The following is a 22,500-nucleotide window of genomic DNA, read 5'->3' on the forward strand; positions in this document are numbered from 1 at the left end:
TGAAACGTCAAGACTGGGCCAAGAAATATCTCAAGACTGATTTTTCTAAGGTTTTATGGACTGATGAAATGAGAGTGAGTCTTGATGGGCCAGATGGATGGGCCCGTGGCTGGATTGGTAAAAGGCAGAGAGCTCCAGTCCGACTCAGATGCCAGCAAGGTGGAGGTCGAGTACTGGTTTGGGCTGGTATCATCAAAGATGAGCTTGTGGGGCCTTTTCGGGTCGAGGATGGAGTCAAGCTCAACTCCCAGTCCTACTGCCAGTTTCTGGAAGACACCTTCTTCAAGCAGTGGTACAGAAGAAGTCTGCATCCTTCAAGAAAAACATGATTTTCATGCAGGACAATGCTCCATCACACGCGTCCAAGTACTCCACAGCGTGGCTGGCAAGAAAGGGTATAAAAGAAGAAAATCTAATGACATGGCCTCCTTGTTCACCTGATCTGAACCCCATTGAGAACCTGTAGTCCATCATCAAATGTGAGATTTACAAGGAAGGAAAACAGTACATCTCTCTGAACAGTGTCTGGGAGACTGTGGTTGCTGCTGCACGCAATGTTGATGGTGAACAGATCAAAACACTGACAGAATCCATGGATGGCAGGCTTTTGAGTGTCCTTGCAAAGAAAGGTGGCTATATTGGTCACTGATTTGTTTTTGTTTTGTTTTTGAATGTCAGAAATGTATATTTGTGAATGTTGAGATGTTATATTGGTTTCACTGGTAAAAATAAATAATTGAAATGGGTATATATTTGTTTTTTGTTAAGTTGCCTAATAATTATGCACAGTAATAGTCACCTGCACACACAGATATCCCCCTAAAATAGCTAAAACTAAAAACAAACTAAAAACTACTTCCAAAAATATTCAGCTTTGATATTAATGAGTTTTTTGGGTTCATTGAGAACATGGTTGTTGTTCAATAATAAAATTAATCCTCAAAAATACAACTTGCCTAATAATTCTGCACTCCCTGTATACTATTGAGTTCAATGCAAATTGCAAAACCAAATATGTAGTTTACTTGTTAGACTGTAATTTATGTAAATTACAGTACGTAGGAAAAACTACCAAAGAGGTAAGAACAAGAGTTGCTAAACATGTTAGAGATGTAATAAATTACAATAAAGACTCAGGTCCGGCAAAACATTTTAATAATTTACATTTTACTATTGTTACTGATTTGTTAGTACAGATTATTGATGTGGCCAAATTGCCACTTAGAGGTGGTGATAAAAATCAGATCCTTAATAGAAAAGAACTTTATTGGATTCTGCAATTAATAACCAGATTTCCCCAAGGGATGAATCAAGAATGGGACAATAACTATTTTATAGATAGTTAAAGGGGCCATTCTATTTCTGATTCTTAAATTAATTTAAAAATATGTTTCTTTGAATTTTGTTTAATATTTTAAAGGAACAAAATACATTTTAAAAGAACAGAATCATAAAAACTGAAAAAAACTGAAAATCCATATATTTTTTAACATATAAAAAAATGAATGAAATATTTTTACATACTTAATAATTATTTGTATAGTTGTATACATATATATAAAAAATTGACAAATTTCTCCTGTTCTCTGATATATCATGAGAATTGTATTTATTGTATTTACTGCACTAGAAGACATACTCTCCACCATGTTATTGGATTTAATTATAACTGATACACACAGGGATTAAATTCTCCAAATGTGAATATAAGGAGACAACAGCCCTGAGAACATCAGTCTATTAGTAAGGAGGCACGAACTGCATCAGACTTTTTCTGTTGGATAAATCCCGATGTCTGTATGTACATTTTATGCACACCAAATATATTTTGTAATTTTTTATTTGCCGTTGTGTGACACTGTTTCTTCTTGAATAACTCTGCTGTAATTTCAGTAACTCTGCCGCCTGCTGCACTACTCCTACCCCAGGTGTTCCATCTCTGTGGAGTCAATGCCAAATCTTTAATGACTTGTTAGCCGCTTTGTCCAAGGAAATCTCATTCTCTAGGCATATAATTGTTCTCCTTCCTTAGATGTTTATCTCTGGGTTCTTGCTGTATAATCAGACACCAAGTTCAGTAACTCTGCTGCCGGCTGCTATCACTCCTGCTCTCTGGTGATCATCCTTAGCCAATGCCTAATTCTTAGGAAACTGCAAGCTACTGTGTCCAAGGGACTCTAGGCATGTGCTTTGGCCTTCCTTGGAAAGGTATTTTTGGGGTTTGTGTACTATAACCAGAGGCCAACCTACTTCAGTAACTGTGCTGCCTGCTACTGCCACTCCCACTTTTGCTTTTCCTGCTTTGTTGTGGTCATCAGTCAATGACAAATCCTTAAAAATACTCTTTCATTCATTAAACTTTACATTTAAGCGTCTTTTTAAAAGACTTACCTTTTATTTATGAAAACAGACCAGCGATCTTCTGCCTGCAGCTCCTGCTGTACTTGGCACAGGAATGACAAATTCGGGTTCCTCCAATCATTGCATGCACCCCAAGGCCTAAAGCTCATGAGGCCACGCAACGATTGGAGGAAGGCGGATTTATCATCGATATGCTAAGAACAGCAGGAGCTGCAGGCAGAGGATCACCGGTCTGCTTTAATAAAGAAATAGGTAATTATTTTAAAAAAAACTTTAAATGTAAAGTTTAGTGAATCAAAGTGCCCCTGTTTTTAAGAGTATTTTTAAAAACTGGGAACTTTATTATTAAACTTTATATTCACTTTAATGACCTGCTAGACACTGTGTCCAATGGACTCTCTTTGCACATGTTTATTTTCCTTCCTTGGAGGTGTATTTTTGGGGTTTGTGTATTATAATTAGAGGCCTGCTTCAGTAACTCTGCTGCCTCTTCAGTAACTCTGCTGCCTCTTCAGTAACTCTGCTGCCCTTCCTTATCTGTCATTTAATGGCAAATGCTTAGAAAACTGCAAGCTACTGTGTCCAAGAGACTCTAGCCATGTGTTTGTTTGCCTTCCTTGGTGGTGTATTTTTGAGCTTAGTTAATATATTCAGAGGCCTACTTCAGTAACTCTGCTGCCTGCTGCTGACACACTTGCTCCTGCCATTCCTGATCTGTGGTGGTCATTAGTCAATACCAAATCTTTAGGGAACTGCTTGTCGCTGTGTTTAAAGGACTCTATGCACATCCTTGTTTACCTTCTTTGAAGGTGTATTTAATTTATGGGGTTTGTGTACTATAATCAGATGCACACTTCAGTAATTGTGCTGCCTGCTGCTGCCTTTCATACTGAAATTCATGGTAAACAACAGTCTATTGAGCATCTCTCTGAAGTTGCCTCACTCCAACAAACTTAATTTTCAAAAGATATCTTCTGTTTAAGTTGGGCTTCTGAGAGATACTGCTCTTCCTCACATTAATGGAATTTAACAAGGTCTTTGTAAAATGATCTCTGAATTGAGTCTCCAAGGATAACTAGAAATGTGTAATGGAGCAGGTGTGTGGGGAAATGATGCATGTGGGCACTAATTTTCTTTCACCCATAGTACTTTCAATCCATGTGTGTATCTTGCTTTGCTGTGCCACACACTCTAATTTTAGTGCCGTGAAAAATGATGACATTGCAGAGTATGGGAGAATAAATAGGGGAGGGCAGAAAATAAGAAGGTTGTATGGGTGGGAAGTAAAAAGTTAGAAGGGGGTGAGACAATATGGTGGTGGAAAAAGTGAATAATTAATTGATATTAATTTAAGTATATCACATGATTTAATTTTCAGTATATTCTTTGAATTCTCTTTCTAAAATTTCTTGTATGTTCTCCTTTCTCAGTTAGCACCGAAAGATCGGTTATTTTCAAATTATTATCTTTCCAATTGTCAATAGTGTTAATAAATAAATTTAATTATAAATTAAATTATTTTACAAATATTCTAATGAGCCACCATAAAGGAAATTCTGCTATGTTAGTGTTAAATTATTTTTTCTTAGCTTAATACATTTTTCAGCTTCATCAAGATGTAGGTCACCATTTATTAGTGGCTGTGCGAGCAAGGTTCTCAACCTGCACGTCCGCTGCCACCATGTACCATTACATACTTTCTTGAGTGTGTAATGCCGCCCCCTTCTCTTGCACAACCAATCACACTAAAAAAGGGCCTGTCCATCACTCTGAGCAAGCGTGTTTGGGGTGTTTTCAATCCGCCACCTCAGGCCGCTGCTTCTTACAATGCCGGAAGCAGGCGTGTATGTGCCGAACCTGCCTTACAAGGGCTCAAAATCAGCTTATGCTGCTTAGTACATTGAGTCCTTATTCATGGTTAACCTCTCTTAAGAAATATATCTACCTATTTATCATATTAATCATTAGCAGAAGTAACTCTACTTATGCTGAATAGTGCCAATGTATGTTTTGTGGAGTTGGGATTTGGTTTAAAAAGATTTATTTACAGGGCCATACAAGACAAAAAATGACAAGCTTAAATTAGTTAGAGCATGTAACTTTAAGACTATCAACCCTGCACTATTGGGTGTTTAACTCCCACAAAGTGAATCCCAAGCAGTACCTCTACTGTATGTTTAAAGCCTTTGCGGGTGTTAATACAGAGTAGTGCAGGGTCTTAAAATGACGTGCTCTAACAATTTAAAGGGTATATATTTTTTTATTATTAGGGCCCTTTAAATTTGACTAAAATATATAGTTCTCATTTTTTAAAATCTTTGTAAGGCAAAGTATGTGCATATTTGTGTGGATAAATGTCACATTATAAATGATGCCTTAAAAACAAGCATTAAAATATATATAATTCCTTACTTTGGGTATGTTAAAAATAATAAAATATAATGCTTAAAGCATGAAAAAACTCTCAATAAAGGCACCTACATAATCTTAAACCCTATTAAATTACTCATTTAATGGTATTACCCATAATTTATGCAGTGCAAGCTTTTAACTAATAAAATATATAATATCATACACCCGCCTGGCAAGCATAAAGAAGTATATTTGTTTCATTGTACAAATGAAAAATGATATAATTCATGTGAAACATATCAGTTAAAATATGTATTGCTTGGAAAAATAAATACTGTTTAACTGTAACTACAACTAATAGGATAATACATGTTTATAAAGTGATACTGCAGTACACATACTCATTGGCTTATAGAGGCTGAATTGGAAAGTAGGAAGAAGCTTTATTCTTTATTAGGCAAATAATGCTCAGTTTAGATACAGTAAATTAAAAGAATGCCTTTTATTCACTTTTGCACAACAAACATACCTTAATTTTTATTATTTTTTTTATTTTTCCACAGGTTCTAAACTAGTTATTCCATGCAAGGTATTCACAGGATATGGTAGCACCTCTGTCACCCTTGTTTGGTGGCTGGCAAATGACTCATACATTGAAGAATTCTTCAGTGATAGCCGTGTAATGGAGGGTGAACTTCAGTAAGTATACAATTTCAGATTCTCAGATTATTTCAAGAAATGGTTAAAAGGGAATAAAATAATGTGTTTATTTCTCTTGTAAGGTGTATCCAGTCCACGGATCATCCATTACTTGTGGGATATTCTCCTTCCCAACAGGAAGCTGCAAGAGGATCACCCACAGCAGAGCTGTCTATATAGCTCCTCCCCTAACTGCCACTACCAATCATTCTCTTGCAGCTCTCGACAAGATAGGAAGTAGCTAGAGAGATGTGGTAAATTTATGTAGTTTATCTTCAATCAAAAGTTTATTATTTTCAAATGGTACCGGAGTTGTACTATTTTAGCCTCAGGCAGAAAGTTGAAGAAGAGTCTGCCTGTGGTCTTTGATGATCTTAGCAGGTTGTAACTAAGATCCATTGCTGTTCTCACACATAACTGAAGAGATGAGGTAACTTCAGCTGGGGGAATGGCGTGCAGGGTCTCCTGCTATGAGGTATGTGCAGTTTACATTTTTCTAGAGAAATGAATATGCTAGAAAATGCTGTTAATACCGGATTTATTTAAGGTAAGCCTGATTACAGTGATGTAATAATGACTGGTATCATCAAGTGTTTAAACGTTTTTTTCTACATATTGGTGATAAAACTTTATTGGGGCCCAGTTTTTCCATATGGCTGGCTAGATTTTGCCTAGGGATATTTTTTATGGCCATCTCACTGTGAATACAGGTTGGGAGGGGCCTAATTTCAGGCCTAAATCTTGCAATAGTTTTTGCAGCTTGAGACTTCCAGCTTCCCTGAAGGAGTCCCCTGAACACTTAGGACCTTAGCAGAGCTGTGGCAGTTTGTTGTGACTGTTAAAAAACGTTTATATCGTTTTTTTGATCCGGTTTTGAAACTAAGGGGTTAAGGGGGTTGCTCTGTTAGTCTATTACACACACTGTAAAAATTTCACTCCCGCTTAAGTGGCGCCAAGTACATCTAGCGCGCCCATGGCGTTTACTTTACAAGACATGGCGGCAGTCATGCCCTTACAGCGGTATTGTCCAAACTACCAAGGTTACAAGGAAAGCGAGACAGCTCTGGGACTAGACAGAGCTCTCTGACGCTTTAGTAGCTATGTCTGATATCCCCTCACAATATGCAGAAGCTGAGGCAGGAGAGCTTCTTTCTGTGGGTGATTTTTCTGACTCAGGGAAGATACTTCAACCTGATTCTGATATGTCTACATTTAAATTAAGCTTGAACACCTCCGCGTGTTGCTCAGGGAGGTTTTAGCTACTCTGGATGACTGTGACACCATTATAGTGCCAGAGAAATTGTGGAGATAGGATAAATACTATGCAGTGCCTGTTTACACTGATGTTTTTCCAATACCTAAAAGGTTTTCAGAAATTATTACTAAGGAATGGGATAGACCAGGTGTACCGTTCTCTCCCCCTCCTATTTTTAAGAAAATGTTTCCAATAGATGCCGATACATGGGACTTATGGCAAACAGTCCCTAAGGTGGAGGGAGCAGTTTCTACCCTAGCTAAGCGTACAACTAATACCGTCGAGGACAGTTGTGCTTTCCTAGATCCAATGGATAAAAAGTTAGAGGGTTACCTTAAGAAAATGCTTATTCAACAAGGTTTTATTCTCCAGCCTCTTGCATGCATTGCCCCGGTCACTGCTGCTGCGGCCTTCTGGTTTGAGTCTCTGGAAGAGGCCTTACAGGTAGGAACTCCATTGGATGATATACTTGACAAGCTTAAAGCGCTTAAGCTAGCCAATTCATTTGTTTCTGACGCCGTTGTTCATTTAACCAAACTAACGGCTAAGAAATCAGGTTTTGCTATACAGGCACGTAGGGCGCGATGGCTTAAATCCTGGTCAGCTGATGTTATTTCAAAGTCTAAGCTTCTCAACATTCTCTTCAAGGGGCAGACCCTATTCGGGCCTGGACTGAAGGAGATCATTTCTGATATTACTGGAGGAAAAGGTCATGCCCTTCCTCAGGATAGGTCTAATAAATTAAAGACCAAACAAACTAATTTTCGTGCCTTTCAAAACTTTAAGATGAGCGTGGCATCAACTCCCTCTAATGCAAAACAAGAGGGAAAGACCTAACCAGGCCTGGAACAAAGGTAAGCAGGCCAAGAAGCCTGCTGCTGCCTCTAAGACAGCATGAAAGAACAGCCCCCTACCCGGTAACGGATCTAGTAGGGGGCAGACTTTCTCTCTTCGCCCAGGCTTGGGCAAGAGATGTCCAGGATCCCTGGGCATTGGAAATTGTGTCCCAGGGATATCTTCTGGACTTCAAAGCTTCTTCCCCAAAAGTAAGTTTTCACCTCTCACAATTATCTGCAGACCAGATAAAGAGACAGGCATTCTTACATTGTGTTCAAGACCTCCTAGTTATGGGAGTGATCCACCCAGTTCCAAAGGAGGAACAGGGGCAAGGCTTCTATTCAAATCTCTTTGTGGTTCCCAAGAAAGAGGGAACCTTCAGACCAATATTAGATCTCAAGATCTTAAACAAATTTCTCAGGGTCCCATCTTTCAAGATGGAGACTATTCGAACCATCCTACCTATGATCCAGGAGGGTCAATACATGACTACCATGGACTTAAAGGATGCTTATCTACACATTCCGATAAACAAAGATCATCATCGGTTTCTCAGGTTCGCCTTCCTAGACAAGCATTACCAGTTTGTGGCTCTTCCCTTTGGGTTAGCTACGGCACCAAGAATCTTTACGAAGGTTCTGGGGTCACTTCTGGTGGTCCTAAGGCCACGGGGCATAGCAGTAGCCCCTTACTTAGACGACATTCTGATACAGGCGTTGAATATCCAAATTGCCAAGTCCCATACGGACATTGTTCTGGCATTCCTGAGGTCTCATGGGTGGAAAGTGAACGAAAAGAAGAGTTCTCTATCCCCTCTCACAAGAGTTTCCTTCCTGGGAACTCTGATGGATTCTGTAGAAATGAAGATTTACCTGACGGAGGACAGGTTGTCAAAACTAAACTAAATTCCTGCCGTGTTCTTTATTATACTTCTCGCCCTTCGGTGGCTCAGTGTATGGAAGTAATTGGCTTAATGTTAGCGGCAATGGACATAGTTCTGTTTGCCCGCCTACATCTCAGACCGCTGCAACTCTGCATGCTCAGTCAGTGGAATGGGGATTACACAGATTTGTCCCCTCTACTAAATCTGGATCAAGAGACCAGGGATTCTCTTCTCTGGTGGCTATCTCGGGTCCATCTGTCCAAAGGTATGACCTTCCACAGGCCAGATTGGACAATACTAACAACAGATGCCAGCCTTCTGGGCTGGGGTACAGTCTGGAACTCTCTGAAGGCTCAGGGGTCATGGACTCAGGAGGAGGCACTCCTTCCAATAAACATTCTGGAACTAAGAGCGATATTCAATGCTCTTCAGGCTTGGCCTCAGCTAGCGGCAGTGAGGTTCATCAGATTTCAGTCGGACAACATCACGACTGTAGCTTACATCAACCATCAAGGGAGAACAAGGAGTTCCCTAGTGATGTTGGAGGTTTCAAAGATAATTCAATGGGCAGAGATTCACTCTTGCCATCTATCAGCTATCCATATCCCAGGAGTAGAGAACTGGGAGGCAGATTTTCTAAGTCGTCAGACTTTTCATCCGGGGGAGTGGGAGCTCCATCCGGAGGTGTTTGCACAGTTGATTCAACGTTGGGGCAAACCAGAACTGGATCTCATGGCGTCTCGCCAGAATGCCAAGCTTCCTTGTTACGGATCCAGGTCCAGGGATCCCAAGGCAGTGCTGATAGATGCTCTAGCAGCGCCTTGGTCCTTCAACCTGGCTTATGTGTTTCCACCGTTTCCTCTGCTCCCTCGTCTGATTGCCAAGATCAAACAGGAGAGAGCATCGGTAATTTTGATAGCACCTGCGTGGCCACGCAGGACTTGGTATGCAGATCTGGTGGACATGTCATCCTTTCCACCATGGACTCTGCCTCTGAGGCAGGACCTTCTACTTCAGGGTCCTTTCAACAATCCAAATCTAATTTCTCTGCGGCTGACTGCTTGGAGATTGAACGCTTGATTTTATCAAAGCGTGGTTTCTCCGAGTCGGTCATTGATACCTTAATACAGGTGCGAAAGCCTGTCACCAGGAAAATCTATCATAAGATATGGTGTAAATATCTTCATTGGTGTGAATCCAAGGGTTACTCATGGAGTAAGGTCAGGATTCCTAGGATATTATCTTTTCTCCAAGAAGGATTGGAGAAGGGTTTGTCAGCTAGTTCCTTAAAAGGACAGATTTCTGCTCTGTCTATTCTTTTGCACAAACGTCTGGCTGAGGTTCCAGATGTGCAGGCGTTTTGTCAGGCTTTAGTCAGACTCAAGCCTGTGTTTAAACCTGTTGCTCCGCCTTGGAGTTTAAATTTAGTTCTTAAGGTTCTTCAAGGGTACCAAACCTGTTTTTTTACCTAAGGTGGTATCTAATAAAAATATCAATCAGGAGATTGTTGTACTGTCACTGTGTCCTAATCCTTCTTCAAAGAAGGAACGTCTTTTACACAATCTTGACTTGGTTCGTGCTTTAAAGTTTTATTTTCAAGCTACTAAAGATTTTCGTCAAACATCTGCATTGTTTGTTGTCTACTCTGGACAGAGGAGAGGCCAAAAGGCTTCGGCAACCTCTCTTTCTTTTTGGCTAAGGAGTATAATACGCTTAGCTTATGAGACTGCTGGCAGCAGCCTCCTGAAAGGATTACAGCTCATTCTACTTGAGCGGTCGCTTCCACATGGACTCTTAAAAATGAGGCTTCTGTTGAACAGATTTGTAAGGCGGCGACTTGGTCTTCGCTTCATACTTTTTCAAAGTTCTATAAATTTGACTTTTTCTTCTTCGGAGGCTATTTTTGGGAGAAAGGTCTTGCAGGCAGTGGTGCCTTCCATTTAAGCGCCTGCCTTGTCCCTCCCTTCATTCGTGTCCTATAGCTTTGGTAGTGGCATTCCACAAGTAATGGATGATCCGTGGACTGGATACACCTTACAAGAGAAAACATAATTTATGCTTACCTGATAAATTTATTTCTCTTGTGGTGTATCCAGTCCACGGCCCGCCCTGTCATTTTAAGGCAGGTGTTTTTTATTTTTAAACTACAGTCACCACTGCACCCTATAGTTTCTCCTTTCTCTTGCTTGTCTTCGGTCGAATCACTGGTAGTGGCAGTTAGGGGATGAGCTATATAGACAGCTCTGCTGTGGGTGATCCTCTTGCAGCTTCCTGTTGGGAGGGAGAATATCCCACAAGTAATGGATGATCCGTGGACTGGATACACCACAAGAGAAATAAATTTATCAGGTAAGCATAAATTATGTTTTTTTTCTTCCTAGCTTAACACAACAGTGTAGTCTTGTTATACCCAGGTTAGGACTGCCTTTACTTGTCCCATATTATATTTTCACCAGTATGGCAATAGCATGTTTGCCACAATACCTTAGCAATGATTTTGCTTTAAAAGGACATTAAACACTAAATGCATGCTAGATAAAATGATGCATTGAAGATTTTTTTTTTTTTAGTTTTTTAAATATTGTCAAAATAAGTGTAAAGTGTTAGTGTCTATAAAACAATGGGAGCTGCCATGTTGTAATTTAGCTTACCTTCTCTGCTGTGGCCAATTAGGGACGGTTATAAATAAGTCACAAGAGTGTGCAGCCAATGGCTGTGTAGAATATAACAGTGTTCTGTACTTCCATTACTAAAAGGAACTATAACCATAACCCTAGCTGCCCTCACCTTAGCCTATTATAACCTATCACGATGTTGCTACTTAACTAGAGACACTGTTAAAGGTTTATTTCATGGACAGCTATGATAATGGCAAGGCTGGCATTTTAGTTAGAAGGGCACAGCGTAACCAAAGGTCCAGTGGCCTACCACCTCACCCAGTATGCCTCTACCTCTCCCTATCTTCAACACCAAGAGGGATACTTTATCTCTCCTACCCTCTCTTTCTTGAGCTCACATTGTGAATTAAATGCATATTTTTCCAAGACTGCATATAAGGCTATAGGGTGCTTGTATAACTAAAGTTTAATGTCCTTAAAATAAATAAAAAATGCAGTTTGATCCCTCAAATTATAACGTTGGACACCACAACTTTTGATTACCTTACATTCTTTTTTTCCCCTCTTTCATTTCCAAAATGTTTTACGAAAAAAAGACGAAAACAAAACAAATTACAATAAAAGAAAAAATAGAAATGAAAATAGCAAGTACAATAATACAATCATCTATAATCTGATACTATAACCAGACACTTTCAGTAATAGTACAAATAATAACTAATGGGCAGGTAGGGTGGGATAAAGTGACTGTAGTTTCAAAAAGAGGAAGAAAATAGTATCATATGATTTTCAGATCACTAGCGTAGGTTAAAGGGACATGGAACTCAAACATTTTTTTTCATGAGTCAGAGCATACAGTTTTAAACTATTTCCAATTTACTTCTATTAATCCAATTCGCTTTGTTCACTTGGTATCCTTTGTTTAAAAGCACACCTAGGTGGGCTCAGGAGTGGCAATGCACTGGGTGCTAGCTTCTGATTGGTGGTTCCACATATATGCTCCTTCTCAATGGCTGATATATTCAGATGACTCCTAAGATCATAAAGCAAATTTGATAATAGAAGTAAAACTGTATGCTCGTGAAAGACAAAAATGTCAGTTCACGATATGTATTACAAATGAAAACTGGTACTGGTAAAAATGTAAGGCATCCAGGCAAGCTTCTCGAGAGAAAGATCAGAGAAAAAAAGTTTTTTGTATCCTAGCTGAGTGCTCATTTGCTTTCTTTAAATTTATGAGAAGTTACCAAGGAATTGCTATTATTTGGTGCAATCATACATGTGATATGGTTATATCTCTTTCTTTTGTGGTGTCTATATACAAGAGCAAAGTCTATATCAATGATGTAAGTAGTACTTATATTTATTTACTCACTTTGAGCTGTGTCAAGACAAGAGCTATGACGAAAAGAACTGAATTCTCCCATACAGGTTACCAGGTTCCAGGGAACCAATAGATATCTTCCCACAGCCTGCTCACCATTTTGGTATTACACACCATCATGCATCCACATTGTAAGGCATTGTTGCTTCTGTTATGAGAGCACACTGGTGTTGGGAAATACAACAGCATGAACTGTACCACATGTATGAACACCGTTAAGGCTGTAGATGGCGCTGTACAGTTTAGATTACTAATTATTTATATCTATGAACTCGTTCATTCACTAACAGGAAGGAACTTGTGTTCTTTTTCTCTATTGTGTTTTCTCCTCTCTGTGTGCTGACCACTGTTTTAGAGGTTATTGATATGTTCTAAATGCTGCTATTGCATCTGTATAAGTAAAGCCTAATGCAGTATTCTTAAAAGCTCCCAGTGTCTTTTTGATACATAACCAACAGGTTATGGGCCCAGACACTAAAGGAAAACTACAAGTCAGTAAGTGTTGCATCTATGTTGCAAGTAAATACTGTGTGAGGAAACAAGAGCTGCATCCAATTTACTGAAAGATGGCAAGTGGTTCAGTAAAATATGCAATAGCAAAGCTAAACAATACCAACTATCAGCTGTGGAAGTTTAAGCTTGAAATGCTGTTATTCAAAGATGACTTATGGGAGGTGCTGGATACAAACAGACCCACTGAAAACCCAGAAGAATGGGACAAGAAAAACAGGCAAGCAAAAGCAGTTATAAGCCTGTTAGTGGAGGATGATCAACTCATTCATATAAGAAAAGAAAACACAGCTAAAGGTATGTGGACTGCACTACAAAAACTGCATGAGCGTTCAAACTTAAACAGTAAACTATATTTGCTGCACAGACTATATGCTAGAGATTGTGGAACAGCTACGTGAAATTGGAGAAGAAATTAAAGACAATCATATAGTAGCAGAAGAATGGTGCCCTTATCAATGCTCTAGAAACTAGACCTGAGCCAGAACTAACACTAGAATATGCTAAGGGAAAATTAATTGATGAATACAATAGAAGAAAGGAAAACATACATAGTGAAGAAAATCAGAGATCAAAGGTAGCTCTAAAGGTGCAAAAAGGCACAAAGCAAAACAGAGAACCCAGAATGTGTTTTCCCTGCAAAAAGGCCGGTCACCTGAAAAAGAACTGCCCAATCTGGAAAGCTGAGCAGCAAAGGTTAAAGCCACCCACAAGAGAAAGAGCTAAGGCAGCCACAAAGGAAACTGCATCTGCATCATGGAGCGGTAGCTTTAAAGTGAATCAGAATAGTAAACCACATGGATGGTTCATTGACTCAGGGGCAACTAGTCACATGAGAAGTAATGAGACATTCTTCACAGAAATTGATTTAAATGCAAAAGACAAAGTCTTGCTAGCGAATGGGAAAAGTATTACAGCAGAAGGTAGTGGTCAAGGGTTCCTGAATTACATCACACCATCAGGAAATAAGCAAAGCATTCTAGTGAATAATGTTTTGTACATCCCAAGTTTAGAAGAAAGCCTCCTATCAGTGAAAACTCTTGCTAACAATGGATCCACAGTCCAGTTCCAAGGCAATGAATGCACAATTCGAAACAGGAGACAAATCCTAGCAAAAGAAAGGTTGAATGAACACCTGTACAAACTCATCACTGAAAGGGAGCAAGCCAAAACAACCATAACACCACCATAACACCACCACCTGTGGCACAGACGATTAGGACATCGAAACCCAGAAGCCATAAAGGAACTTGCAAAGGGAGGTTTATCAGAAGACATGATAATATTGCCTTGCCACATGCTCATGAAGTGCACATGTTGTATCAAAGCAAAGGCCACACGTACCCCACTTCCACAAGCCAGTCAAATAAAAACCACTCACCCCATGGAACTCATACACAGTGACGTTGCGGACCAATGAAAACCTCCACACTTGGCGGGAACAGATATTTACTGACCTTCTTTGATGATTATTCCAGGTACACAACAACATATCTGATGAAGCACAAAAGCGAGACATCAGATAAACGGAATAAATGGAGGGGAATATTTGAGTAAGGAAGTTGAGTCATACCAAAAGAAACAAGGTATTGTACACCAAACAACTGTACCATACACTCCTGAGCAAAATGGTGTTGTAGAAAGGAAAAATTGCACCCTCATAGAAATGGCAAGATGCATGCTCTCAGATGCCAATTTACCTAACTAGTACTGGGGTGAAGCAATAATGACTGCAACATACTTACAGAACAGGCTACCATAAAAAACTATTGAAAGTACCCCATATAAAATGTGGAATGGATCAAAACCTTGTATGGTGCATATTAGAGTGTTTGGATGTAAAGCATTTGCCTATGTTCCAAGTGAGAAATGCTTCGAATTGGAGAACACAGCTTTAGAAGGCATTCTTGGTGGCTACAGTGAACAGAGTAAGGGCTATAGAATCCTTCATCCAAAGACCAACAAGATCACAGTAAGCCACAGTGTTTATTTTGATGAAAGCCAAACATCAGAAAAAATGTCCCTCAAAAGCCATGAAGAGAAACTGTTCACTGAACCAGCAAGAGATTCTGACCTAAGTGAAGCTGTGCAGGAGACAGAACAAGAAGTGGAGCTTACAATAGAAAAATTAGCTACTCACAAACCAGTGGAACCCACTGAACAACCAGAAATCAGAAAATCGACTCGGGTGACGAAAGGGATACCACCCCACAAGCTGTCATACATCGCTAAGACACATGAAACACTCAAACCAACATCCTGGGAAGATATAGAGAAATTGCCAAAAAGGGAAGCCAATCAATGGAGAAAGGCAGCTGAAGAAGAAATAAAATCACTTCAGGAAAATAAAACCTGGACACTCACTGAGCTCCCCCCTAGTCGCAAAACTATAGGAAGCAAATTGACTTTTAAAGTAAAATATGATGCAGAAGGAAATATCCACAGATACAAGGCAAGATTAGTTGCAAAGGGATACTCGCAGAAATTTGGAGAAGATTATGATGAAACTTTCGCTCCAGTTGTAAAGCACGCCACCATCAGAGCGCTCCTTAGCATTGCAGCCGGAAAGGAAATGCGAGTGAGGCACCTGGATGCCAAAACTGCTTTCCTATATCGAGAAATCAAGGAGGATCTCTAGAAAGAACAGACACCTGGATTTGAGAAGGAACAGAACCTTGTATGTAAACTTCAAAAGAGCAACTATGGACTAAAGCAAGCTGCGAGAATGTGGAATGAAAAAGTGAATGAAGTACTCATGAAACAAGGATTCTCAAGAAGCAAAGCAGATCCATGTTTATATTCAAGGCATCAAGAACACAAAAAATGGAAAATTGCTATACATTGCCACCGTGACAAGACCAGACATTGCCGCAGCAGTGGGTATACTCTGTAGAAGGTTGCAACACCATGTCAACGTGACTGGAATGCAGTAAAGAGGGTGATACAGTACCTAAAAGGAACAATTTGGATGAAGCTGCGACTGCCAGCAACATCAAACCCAAAACTAATTGGATATTTTGATGCTGATTGGGCTGGAGATACCACTGACCGCAAGACTACAAGTGGTTACATCTTCCAGTATGGAAAAGGAACAATATGTTGGTCTAGTCGAAAACAAGTGACTGTTGTACTCTCTTCAATGGAAGCAGAATATATAGCAGCAGCACATGCATCTCAAGAAGCAATTTGAATTTGTCAACTTCTACTAGATATGGGACTGGATGTGTCTAAACCCATACAAATCCTTGAAGACAACTGAAGTTGTATAAAGTTGACACAATCAGAAAGAGTCAATCCTCGAACCAAGCACATTGATGTAAAATATAATTTGCTCAGGGACATGCAAGAAGAAGGCATTATTGACATTTAATATTGCCCATCGGAAGAGAAGACTGCAGACGCACTATCGGTTGCCAAGGGAACATCATTGTTTTCTTCAAAAGAAACTGAATGTAGTATAATTACGTACATGCCGTTGAGAAGGGGTGTTGTTCTTTTTCTCTATTGTGTTTTCTCCTCTCTGTGTGCTGACCACTGTTTTACAAGTTATTGATATGTTCTAAATGTTGCTATTGCAATCTTATAAGTAAGGCCTAATGGAGTATTCCTAAAAACTTCCAGTGTCTTTTTGATACATAACCAACAACTGGCAGAGTCAGGGAAGTTCCATCAAAGCATTAAGAAGTTTGTAGTACTGTAGGCAATATAGCAGTGCCCCTTGACTTGCATATTGAGGTAGTTTGTTTTACACCAATTCACATTAAATACCATAACAACATTGACAGCATGCACCTAAAAGTAGGACAAATGGAAATGGCATATTGCACTTAACTCTCTCTGAAAGTTTAAATCAGCAAAACATGAGATTGAATTAAGAATGACCAGACAATTTTAAGCCTTATTATGGGATTGATGGAATGCAAGATTTCTCTATTTGCAGACAAAAATTTTTTACTTTATCATCTCCCTTCAAGTCCGTAATTTTTTTAATGAAAATTTTTAAGGTATATAATCTAAAATTAACTATTAACTTCACAAAATAAGATATTCTTAACATATTTGCTACATCTATGAAGGAAGAGTACCTGATTAAACACTTTAATATTTGATAGTGGAGGAGCAAATGTTGAAGGATTATATTAGCAAATAATTTGCCTGAAATATTTAGGCTTAATTACTCTTTGTCAGTACATACAGTATCCTCTCCTAGCTCTCCCATCTTGGCCTATTGTGACTGGGCAGAATTGTTACTCTCAAATTGAATATATTACCCAAAATGATATATCTTTTTTTCAGGCCAGACCTCTGCCCTTGCCTAAAAACCTTTTTTTATCACTACAAAATGTATTAAAACAGTATATTTGGGGACATAAAAAAACAAAATCAAATTATTATTATAATGCAGTTCATTTATCTTGGATATTACACTTGAATTTCCACCTTAGACATAAGCTCTGGGTAAACCTAGAATAGAGTTTACGACATAACAACAACATAGATGAATGTTTTGGATTGGTAAGAAAGATAGAAATGGTAACTTTGCTCTCAATCCTCTTGGGGCTGAAACTCTTAATGAGTGAAATAGTGTAATTTCCTATAAAGATTTCTCTCCATGAACCCATCCCCATGAACTCCCTCACTGGTTAACTAGGCCTATAATTGACAATTGTCCACATTTTCAGAATGGACTAATTACAGAGAGAAAGAATTACCCATATTCCTGACTTTCAGGTGTTTAATGGAGACTCATTTAAAATCATTTAAAATCCTTATAGTACCTTAAGGCACATACCCATGACTTACCCAAGGAAGAATGTGATAATACCACAAAGCATTGTTGAAATGTTATGCTCAAAACAGCCCCATACAAGATGCACAATCTCCATTTCTTACAAAATTCTACTTTCCATTACTAGTTAGTCTCTCCCATCCTATACCACTTACTGGGAGACCCCATATCAGAGAACAATCGAGCAAAATGTTTCTGTCCACCAAGAAAGTCTTCAATTTCAGCGTCTGTACTAGAAACACGTTAATCTCTGCTCCAGACCTATCTCCTTCCTTGCTAACCCATGTCACCAACTGTCTTTCTCACATCTCTTCATGGATATCCTCTCACTACCTTAAGCTAAGTCTCTCCAAAACTGAGCTCCTTATTTTCTCCCCTTCTAAAATCTCCACCCGCAATCTCTATAACTGTCGACAACTCCATCATTACCCCTACCCCGCATGCCCGATGTCTTGGGGTCACACTTGACTCAGATCTTTTTTTTGCTCCTCACACTCAGGTCTTGGCTAAATCCTGCCGCTTCCACCTCAAAAATATCTCTAAAATTAGTAATTTCTTTACACAAGACACAACTACAATTTTAATTCACTCTCTCATCCTTTCCCGCCTTGACTACTGCAACTGTGTCCTCTCTGGTCTCTCTAGCTGCCATTAAGCTCCTTTACAATAGATAATGAATGCCTCTGCCAGGCTCACATTTGCTTACACCAACATATCTACACTCTACAAATCCTCTTCCCTCTTGTTTCATTGTTTTTATTTTGCATTAATTCACTGATGTACCTTAAGTTTTTATATCTACCACACACATGTATGTGAATGTTAATATCTTATTTTTTTGTTAACAAATTAATAAAAATATATTATAGTTAAAAAAAACTGCAAAACATTTTAAGAAATAAAATAAATAAAACATAGAAACACATCTAGTCCTTCCTATAATCCATCCAATTCACTAGTTCCAAATGCACCCAGGTAATTATTTCTTTTTATGTATTTATTTATTTATTTATTTATTTCAGGGAGATGCAAATGCAAAACAATTTCAGACATAGGAATACCACATATATACAAAAAAATAAAAGACAAATACATCAGTTGAATTTCCACATTTGTGATATATACATAGTAGGAAGACAAAAGATGTGCTTAAAACAGCTAAAATTGTCTCATATATGAATAACCTCATAAAACAACTTACAAGATGATATTTAATATACATTTAATAAAACCTATATATATATATATATATAACCACTGGTGGTTTAAAACAAAATAAAAAAAATCCCATGAACATACAGTATAAAAACAATAAAGTGCGGTTTTCAAAAGTCCCAGATATGGAGTACTTTCTAATATCTGTATATTCACTTTGATGGTAATACGAAAAAGATCTATAGAGGTTTTGGGAGCTTACTGTCGTCCCATAGATTGCAAATAAACAGGTATGCCACTACTTTGATTCTTGTCCGATGTCCCGGTATACCTCACCACTTGTAATCTTTTACATTGGTTGCACTCATGCGCTGGTATCCATAGGACTCTGATGATGTTAGCTTTCTCGTCTTTCTTCCTCGGGTAACGCTTCCGCTCCTGACGTGACAATCACATTAGCGTTTTACCCTCGAATCCGGTGTGGTCTTTGGCGTGCAAATTTTGAGAAACTTATTTTCCAGTGTAGATTCGATGTGTTTATGATACTTGCAGAGTACTCTGCTTCTCCTGGGTAAATGCTAATCGTCTACACGTTTCAGCCACAACTGGCCTTTATCAAGACATATCTCTTTACCCTGGAGAGTGTTCCTTTTTATAGTGTTCTCATATGTTACCTGCAATAATCCTTAGCTCCACCTCTTAAAGGGATTTTTCATTTTCTTTGCTAAAGGGATTTTCATTATCACCATTTTTCATGTGAACCGAACTATCATGGGTGTTTTAAACAGATTTCATTTCTTTCGCATGGTTTTAGAGAGTTAATTTCCATCAGTATGACATTTGAATGTCCATTCTTCTTATGTTTTTAGAGCAGTCTCTTGTTACTATGTATTTCTAATAGAGATACATTATTACATAAAATCAGTAAATAAAAATTGTTACATTTCATCACTAAAATGTATTTATATATATATATATATATTGACTAGACTGTCCCTTTAACTCTCTAAAACCATCCGAAAGAAATTAAATCCATTTAAAACACCCATTATAGTTCGGTTTACATGAAAAATGATGGTAATAAAAAACCCGTTAACAAAGAAAACGAAAAATCCCTTTAAGAGGTGGAGCTAAGGATAATTGCAGGTAACATATGAGAACACTATAAAAAGGAACACTCTCAACGGTAAAGAGATATGTCTTGATAAAGGCCAGTTGTGGCTGAAACGCGTAGATGATTAGTATCTACCCAGGAGAAGTAGAGTGCTCTGCAAGTATCATAAACACATCAGATCTACACTGGAAAAGACATTTCTCAAAATTTGCACGCCAAAGCCCACACCAGATTGGAGGGTAAAATGCTAACGTAACCGTCACATCAGAAGTGGAAGCATTACCCGAGAAAGAAACAGCATCAGAGTTCTATGGGAACCAGCGCATGAGTGCAACCAAAGTAAAAGATTGCAACTGATGAGGTATACCGGAACATCCGACAAGAATCAAGATAGTGGCATACTTGTTTATTTGCAATCCGTGGGACAGCAATAAACTCCCAAAACCTCTATAGATCTTTTTCGTATTACCATCAAAATGAATATACGGAACTTTGGATATAAGAGAGTACTCCATATCTGGGACTTTTGAAAACCGCGCTTTATTGTTTTTATACTGTATGTTCATGGGATTTTGTATTTTGTTTTAAACCACCGGTAGTTATTTATATAGGTTTTATTAAATGTATATGCAATATCATCTTGTATTAGTTGTTTTATGAGGTTATTCATACATGAGACAATTTTAGCTGTTTTAAAAGCACCTTTTGTCTTCCTATTTATTTATTTATTTATAAAATATTTTACCAGGAAGGATACATTGAGATTTCTCTCGTTTTAAAGTATATCCTACTTTGCTATTAGATTTGTTTACAGAGAACATTCCATTTTAAGGTTGCTTAAATCATTCCCCGCTCTGTAGCTTGACATTTGTAGGTTGTTAACCTGTGTCTGTTACTGTAATATATACATACCCTATCTGAAACAAATATATGAGAATCAGTTCCACATCTGATTGGAAAATCAATTAAAACATATACATATTTGAAAAAAATAGGAGCCCTCTATCAACCCTTTGCCCATACCATAACTATAAAAAAATGTATTCAAAACAATATATTATGAATTTAATAATTTCTTAAAATGCTGGTCCCAGCATCCTCTCTGTTGGCCAAGTATCCTAAATTGATTAATTAATTAATTAATTAATAATCTCATGCATGCCATAAGTATCTTCATAAGTATCTAGTAATTCTAAATCTCTAACAATTGATTGATACATGTTTATAAAGAAAATGTAACACCATTTTTATAGTTTAAGGATTTTCTTATATGGATAGCTCCGCTAAATTCACCAGAATGGCTCTCCCGCCTCTTTATCTTAGCCAGTTTCTATGTTATTCTAAGTAACTGATTCACTAAAGCTCAATCATTATTCCATTCTTTATTCGATCAGCTACATATAATCACATAAGAACTGTTGAATTGCGCATTATATTATAATGTATGTGTTTGACCTTCACATCTAGCGCCCCGCATAGCGAGATAAACTTTGCCCTTCTAAAATTCTTTGAGGGACCTCACAGTAGAGACAAGACTTGTTAGATAATCTCACCAGAGCAGAGAGCTTTAGATCATCAAACAATTACAGGCCATCTGTTATAAATAGAAAAAAACATCTCCCACCCATCTTTTTAAATATTTTTGAGTAGCCAAACTCCACCCACCATTTGTCTTATTAGAAGGAGCCAATCTGGACTTTAGTCAAAAGACAATAAGGCTAGTCCCGGTCTTAGAGTTAGTATACAGTGCATTGTTTTGCAGTTGTTATCTGATAAAGCCAATGAGGGACAGATATGTAGCAGAGGTAGTCTTGTGAAGTCAACAGGGTGCATTTTTAGTTTTAAGAATGAGATATTACTCAATTGTTTAGAGCTAAATTACATGAAAAGGAGGCAAATTAAATAATTAAAATATAGTGCAAAGTTGTTTCATTATGCAAAACTAAACATCTTATATAAAAAAATCAAGGTGTTTACTGTTCCTTTATCCAAATATTAGCATTATACTTTTATGTGCATCTTGCCAATGAGATTAGGTTAAAATTAAAACATTATTTAGAGATGTATTTTTGCAGATAATGTGACAACATTGTGCACAAGATTTTAATCTACAAATTATTAGAGCTGTCAAGTCACACCATGAGACAGTGTAACATACGATCTGAGCTCTATTTGATGTGATAATTTGCAGGAAGTTTTCATCGGTCAAATCTGAAACATTCTGACTTCTGAGCATCTGAATAATATGAAATAAATAAAGCATTGCTGGATTTTAAATATAAATACTGTGATGCATTGTATTTTATAACAGCATAAATGTTCTTTTTATCCAGAGAGACAACAGAAAATGATGCTCTTTTCATTGAAGTGCCACTGATTTTTGAAAAGGTCATTGAGGAGGATTTCACTACAGACTTTAAGTGTATTGCAAGAAATGATAATGGTTTTCAAGTCCTTCCGACACAGATAAAAGAAGCAGGTAACAGCACCACCTCTTGCAATAATATATATTCCTATTTAAGACATGGATATATATATATACA

The 22,500-nt window shown here is 38.0% G+C and overlaps 1 protein-coding gene across 1 annotated transcript in view; it reads left to right on the plus strand.

Annotated features, from left to right (window-relative positions):
• LOC128651921 (interleukin-1 receptor type 2) overlaps positions 1 to 22,500 on the plus strand; it is a 107,365-nt gene that overhangs the window by 72,769 nt on the left and 12,096 nt on the right. The window contains exons 7-8 of the mRNA XM_053704885.1: positions 5,277 to 5,412; positions 22,291 to 22,436. Coding sequence (XP_053560860.1) covers positions 5,277 to 5,412; positions 22,291 to 22,436 — 282 coding nt within the window. The remainder of the gene's footprint in view (positions 1 to 5,276; positions 5,413 to 22,290; positions 22,437 to 22,500) is intronic.

The sequence above is a fragment of the Bombina bombina genome, chromosome 3 (genome assembly GCF_027579735.1).
Source record: "Bombina bombina isolate aBomBom1 chromosome 3, aBomBom1.pri, whole genome shotgun sequence".
Taxonomy (NCBI): domain Eukaryota; kingdom Metazoa; phylum Chordata; class Amphibia; order Anura; family Bombinatoridae; genus Bombina; species Bombina bombina.